The 6,302-nt window shown below is 38.2% G+C and overlaps 2 protein-coding genes across 2 annotated transcripts; both read right to left on the bottom strand.

The window, feature by feature from the left end:
* Positions 1-3,835: 3,835 nt before the first annotated feature.
* Positions 3,836-4,716, bottom strand: LOC132707455 (nicotinamide riboside kinase 1). The gene has a single exon (XM_060679319.1). The coding sequence runs from the start codon at positions 4,541-4,543 to the stop codon at positions 3,914-3,916; it is 630 nt and encodes a 209-aa protein (XP_060535302.1). The 5' UTR covers positions 4,544-4,716; the 3' UTR covers positions 3,836-3,913.
* A 294-nt stretch (positions 4,717-5,010) lies between these two features.
* LOC132707862 (eukaryotic translation initiation factor eIF1) lies at positions 5,011-6,171 on the bottom strand. The gene is made up of 2 exons (XM_060679844.1): positions 5,981-6,171; positions 5,011-5,577 (listed from the first exon to the last, which is right to left on the bottom strand). Exons 1-2 carry the CDS (start codon positions 6,006-6,008, stop codon positions 5,273-5,275), a joined length of 333 nt encoding a protein of 110 aa, XP_060535827.1. The 5' UTR covers positions 6,009-6,171; the 3' UTR covers positions 5,011-5,272.
* Positions 6,172-6,302: the final 131 nt, after the last annotated feature.

Below are 6,302 nucleotides of genomic sequence, written 5' to 3'. Positions count from 1 at the left end.
CTAATCACATCGAACTGTGTAAAACCTTTCCTGAAAGTACCAAGCATCAAAATCACTGAGAACGGTGCACTATCAAGAGCATGGTACTAAAAGTTACTAGACCACATATCTAGTTCCAAGAATTAATAGTAATTGTAAACTTCAAACATTATTACATGAACATTTATTCACAATGTGACGGTGTGAAAAGTGAGAACTTATTTGTATTAGATCACTATATTGACTCTACAAGGGTAAAAGTTGAAGTTTTGGTTAGTTTTTAACTCACTAACCGGCATTTTGCGCCGTTTTCTTTCTAAACAGCAATTTCACACTTAACTCGTTTTCCCAGAACATTTAACGAGAACTGGGCATATTTTAAGAAAATACTACCGATCTGTTAACGGCTATGGTGGTTGTTAAGGGCCGCAAAAAATGTTCCTGTATTATCGACATAGACAGAACCTCTATATCTCTATAAGGGTTGTGGTTAGTTTTTTCAGTCCCACAGATTTACAAAGCTGATGATTTTTGGATAATGCGTTTGGTGCAGAAAAGTCAATCCCCCCATAGCCGAAGACGCGGTACGTAATTACGGCCGTTCAGGTTCACATATTCTTACAGGTATCCTCCAAACATCTACCTGACACAAACCGAAAGACGGAGCAGGTAAAAAAGGTTTAACATTCTCCGCCCTAATGGCTTACCTTTCGACTTAAATCGTAAAACTTTATGGTTTTATACAAACCATTTGTTCCGATATCCGTTAGAAGATTGGTTTGTTTGGGCACGGGTTCGTCGTTGGTGTAGTTGACCATCGCATTTGCATATTTTGAATGTGCGGTTTCTGACTGTTTATTTCGCTCTGCTGAGGCAATGACAATGATTTGTGTTCACGGTGTAAAACTTTCGATAACAAAACAGTCCCTTCGCGAGTTATATATGGCAGTAGCTCCAAATCTAACGACCAAAACAATGCTTTTCGACAATTTTCCGAATACAAACTACCTGCTACGCTTAAAGATAAATCGAATAATTTAAATGATCTGGGCCTCAGGTACTTAAGGACCGCGCTGTTGCCAAGGCATGAAGGAAGTCGGCAACTACTACTCCATTTTCAGTCACTGAAAGGAATGTGAGCAAATAAATAATCACACTTTCCAATAGATCGATCTAAGATATAAACTGCAGCATTAAGGCCGTGATAAAGAAGTGAGGCAAATTTTACATCTGCTCACTTATATCAATTTGAGACTGTGTGTGGAGTGGGACGACGTTCTCTTTGTTTAGAAATGATTTAGCGATATAGTTCTTACTTTAATTATTTAATATTTGTAAAACAAATTATTATAATCTACAACATATTTATGTTATTTCAAAAATGATTTTTTTTTGTTTCAAATTTTTGTGGAAACACTAACTCGATAGGTCATGCAAATGACAAAAAAATACGAAGTCTGGCAATGTCGCCGCGTACCTGTTACGTGAACGGACGTCAGAAAAGCCGGTTTTGCATTCGACGCGGGTGACTCACCGTGCAAGATTCCCAGGAAATTAAAATCTACGACTCTAATTAATAACACTTATTAATTTTCGTTATCTCGCGTGCACAATTCGAAAAATATTTAATCGGTCCTTTCATCGCTGATAGAGAGAAGTCCAAACGCGTGGGCGTTAAAAATAACCTGCCGATATCACATTGAAGCAGTTTGAGGCAGGGCCTATTGTGCTCCGACACTTTTTCTTAGCGAGATCAGAAAATCAAAGAGACGCGCGAACGCAACAAACTTTAAGCAAATTTTAAGGTTATGTTTTATATGTAGGTATTTTCACACTAAGCAGTAAATGAAACACACAAATTTGTAACAGATAATCTTGAACCTGTCTCGCAAGAACAATAGAAAAGGACGCCCACGCGAATTTCTTCCTTGCCTATGTAATCTTTTTTGGAATACAGGCTAAAACTTTCCCCTGCCCTTTCGGCCGTCAGGTAGCTGCAACCGGAGCGTGTAAATGACCTGAGCTAACAAAAAAACTGACGCATGCCGCAATAAATCAAGCGGTGTGGGAATAAAGGGCCCGATGAGTCACACTCCTGAGCAGGTGGACGCCCAAGGAAAAGAAACTCGTAGCAACGCACACGTGGTTCCGAAGATAGGCTTACCGCCTGCCAATTTGAACGCGAGGTCGATTAGGCTTTTTCGTATATACTTTAACATTTACCGCGAACCTTTCAATTTTTTAGGTTTATCCAGCCTTTAAAGATGGCACGAAACGTATCATCGCCACTGCATAGATTTAATTTTATATTACTTTTTTCGTTTGCATTTTAAAGCTTAGAGCTCTTAAACTACTAACGTCGGAGTGTAAGTATCATTTATCTTGATTTATTGGCAGGTGCGCCGTAACTTTTATTTTTATGTTTTACCGTCCTTAATATCGGCAATTATATCATTAAAAAACTATAACTTCTTCGTCAATGATTTTCGATGGCCCCCATGATTTATGACGTACTTAAAGCACCCTCTATAAACACAACGTTACTTCTCAATGTAGCGCGGCGATTTCGAACACCCCTTTCCAAGAAATTGTATTACGTAACATTGAACCCTCCTACGCAATGCCCCCAATATCGATTTTTTACGATCACGCCATATCCTGCATCACTAATCCCCCGTGGCGTAGAGCCCGGAAGTAAACGCGGGATAGCATTTTCGTTGAGCTATCTGCGTCAGTTTTCATGGACCAAATCATTTATCCTTTTGTAACGTAATTGGAATGAATCGACTAAAAACCTTATGTAACTTAACCCAAAAGTTAACGAGTTCGCTTAATGTATGTGACGCCACTGCTTTGGAGCCAATTCCGCGAATTCCTGGGCGCCGACAAGACGTAAAGGTGAAGCATCGTCATCGATTAGGGATGTACTACCAACTTTTTAAATTGTTAAAATAACTTTTAATTCTACTCCAACGAGAATAGAGACACGAAACAGTAACGGACGAGGAAAAGCAGCAAAATAGAGTCACAAATGGGCACTGTGCGAACGGGGAGTAGGGATATTCCGATACTAGTAAATACGAGTAGGTACTCGATACTTTTGATTCGAAACCAAGTATTTATAGCATCGATCAATCTTGCGATACTTACTCGGTATCGAAACAAAAGTACTTTGTATCAAATCGAATCAGCCTCACCATTAAAAAAAAAACCGAACGCATCAGACAAACATAATCTCCATCTGATCTATGGTGACGCGTTGTCTCGGGCCAGCCAAGCCGAACTCGTCCGACTTCACTCGACCGAGCCCGAGACAAAAGCGAGAAAAACGTCCGCCCTTCATTTTTTTTCATTGTCAAACATACAAGAGATTGCTTACAAATAATTTTATGTATTGTAATCATCGGCTTATTATTCCAATGTTATCATAGAGTTTTTTGTTTAAAGTACGTGCTTAACGTGACGTAAACCTTTATAATAAAAGTTTTCCTTTCCTTCTTAATTTTGTTTTAATTATTGTCCTTTAACGTTCATTAAAATAAATAAAAAAATAATAAAGTGCTAAAAGTATCGATATGAGTAAGCATCGATACTTTAGGAGTATTTATTTGAGTAGTATCGGAAAAAGATTTGTGTACTATCGAAATGAGTAAGTATCGATACTTTAATGGTATCGGAACATCCCTAACGGGGAGTGAACACTCTAAAAGAAATATATTATTTAATACGATTGCGTATCAAAAATTTCAATTATCAAAATTTACGTAGACAACCAAGCATACACGTTTAGAGCCGATTCTTCGTCTCACCACTACTGCGGATATGGAAAATTGCGCAGTAGTCGATAGCCCAATTTCAAACGAAAATACTTTATTTTATCCGTGCCACTGATCAAATGCTCTAATATTCGGCGGAATGTAGGATACAGTGAAAACTACAGAATGTTAAGAATATCTCGCAAAATAGTATCTACAGGATTTTTGTTTTTTTCATTAAAATACACAACGTTTTCGACTGTTTCTTGTACTTCTTCCAGTTGTTTAAGATGTTCGACCCAGGCGCACCGTTCAAAGTACCCTGGACAGTCTGGGGGTTCATATACGCGTTGCACCCTCCTCCGATAACATTCGTCTCGGTCAAGCGTGAAGTAGTACTTCAAATCAAAGACTTCAGTCAGTGGCCGATAATTAAATATACAAAAGCCTTCAACGATGACGATACGAACGTCTTTTGTCTTTTCAAAACACTGCTTCCTTAAATCGCAATCCGTGCCATTTAAATAGTTTATAGTATGCTTTCTCGTTTTCGACGTTTTGTTGGAGCCAATGTACCTCCTCACGTCGTTGTACATGCCTTCCATGTCGAGCGAGGACAATATATCGAAGTTGATGTGGTTTAGTTCAGGAATCCACACGTGTCTCGGATCATTAACCGGCCAAAAGTAATCATCTTGCGAGAATATCTTGCTGCCCGGAAAGATTTTGTTTATTTCACTTGCGGTGGTGGTTTTACCGCCACACGTAACTCCACTAATGCCTATCACGAGCAGGTTGGAATGCGACATGTCTTATAGAAAACGGAAACGCGCATTGACATAATTCTTGTTTGCCAAAGCCATCGTTTATCATTGTAGAAACTGGTTTTTCATTAACATTATGCAACTGCGATTACGATACGTAAACACTAGCGACCTAGCGATTGAGTTATCGACCAATAGCGTCGGGGCGTCATATCGTGTTTCAATTTAGGTTATGTTATATTTTATTTTTCTACTGTGCCCTATTAGGAATGAAAACCACTCTACCTAAATGTCCGACCGTAATAATTGAATCACTTTCCTAAGTTCAATATTCTTTTTCAGGATGCAGATGACTGCCCTGCTAACTTTGTTTACAGATTATGGGAAATAAATTACCAGTGCTGGGTTGTACAATGATAATGAATCCTTGTTTTTTGAATAAATATTATTCGTCTATTTTTTTTCAAAACCATGGCATAAAAAATATCGCGACCAAAAATAAAACAGCAGAATTAGGTTCCATTTATTTATTTATTGTGACAAAAACAAAATACAGTCAACATTTAAAACAAAACCGCGCGGTGAACTAATTATATTATTTACGGAAAGGCACAATCAAGTATATAAAAATTATTATTGTACAAATTGCTTCGCTAACTACGAATTTCGAACGAGCCCATATTTTGTTGGATGTAGAATTTATCGGTTTTGTAAAAAAACGAAAGTGCAGCGCTAATACATATATGACGCGATAGGACAGGAAACAAGCTGCCCTTAGAAACCGTGTACCTTCAATTGATCGGGTTTGGCCAGACCAGCTTTAGTCAGCCACTGGCAGATGTTCTCCCGCTGATCACCTTGCAGCTGGAGAACCTCTCCGTATTCAGGGTGATCTATCACAGTACCATTGCACGCGAATTCTTTTTTACATGCTCTAACGATTTTTTTCAAGTCATATTCTGATGAGAGGCCCTGAACCGTGGTTAGGGTCTTGCGACCATTACGTTGTTGAATCCTTATATGAACAAGTCCGTCTTGAACATCATCGTCCGCACCCTTACTTGCATCAGCAAAGGGGTCTGAAAAGAAATTTTCTTTAACAATGCAATAAATGGAAGTTGGTAGCAGTCGACCCAATCATAAAAATTCCTGACCTACATATACAAAACGAGTTTATTCTTCCAATACTAAACGAAGAATGATTAAACCAATACAAGCGGAAAATGACGTAAAATCTATTTGGGTTTGTGCAAAACGTGAAGGTCGCGCCCAGTAATCTCAAAACAGAATCAAACTAGAAAAAACTAACGACAATCAAACGTAATTCTTTTACCCAAATTTCACAATTTCGCGACGATGATTTTAAGCAATCGCATAATCGTCTCGATTTCCGAAAACAAATTTAAGACGCCATGTTGTCTTTTTTTCACCTTACGGTTAAGATTCGGTTTTACCGCAAGGAAGCAAAATCGTTGCACTTACCAAATGTGTTGAGATTCTGGATGGACATACGATAATCAAATAAGATACCAGAAAAGAAAAAGCTGCAAGCTGCACTAAATTTTCTATTTCGATTAGAAAACCGCCTTTTTCTACGACTGATTTACCGCAAATTCTCCAAGAGAACCAAAAGAGAAAAACTTCAGTATATGGCCAAAGAATCAAACTGCGACACACGTTTACGTGTGTGACGGGCTACCAACCTAATAATTTCAACGCACAGTCGAAATAAATGCACCAAACGAAAAATAAAAAATAACTAAAATAGAATGTTACAACAAAAATTTTGTCATCATGTTTAACG

The sequence above is a fragment of the Cylas formicarius genome, unplaced genomic scaffold (assembly GCF_029955315.1).
Source record: "Cylas formicarius isolate icCylForm1 unplaced genomic scaffold, icCylForm1.1 PGA_scaffold_9__14_contigs__length_23061073, whole genome shotgun sequence".
Lineage (NCBI taxonomy): Eukaryota > Metazoa > Arthropoda > Insecta > Coleoptera > Brentidae > Cylas > Cylas formicarius.
The sequence above is the reverse complement of the archived record's forward strand: the minus strand, read 5'-3'. Positions and strand labels throughout refer to the sequence as shown.

Coding starts and splice junctions, on each gene's coding strand:
- LOC132707455 (XM_060679319.1), bottom strand. CDS start 4,543: ATGTCGCATTCCAACCTGCTCGTGATAGGCATTAGTGGAGTTACGTGT.
- LOC132707862 (XM_060679844.1), bottom strand. CDS start 6,008: ATGTCCATCCAGAATCTCAACACATTTG. Junction 5,578..5,980: donor CCAGAATCTCAACACATTTG/GTAAGTGCAACG, acceptor ATTTCTTTTCAG/ACCCCTTTGCTGATGCAAGT.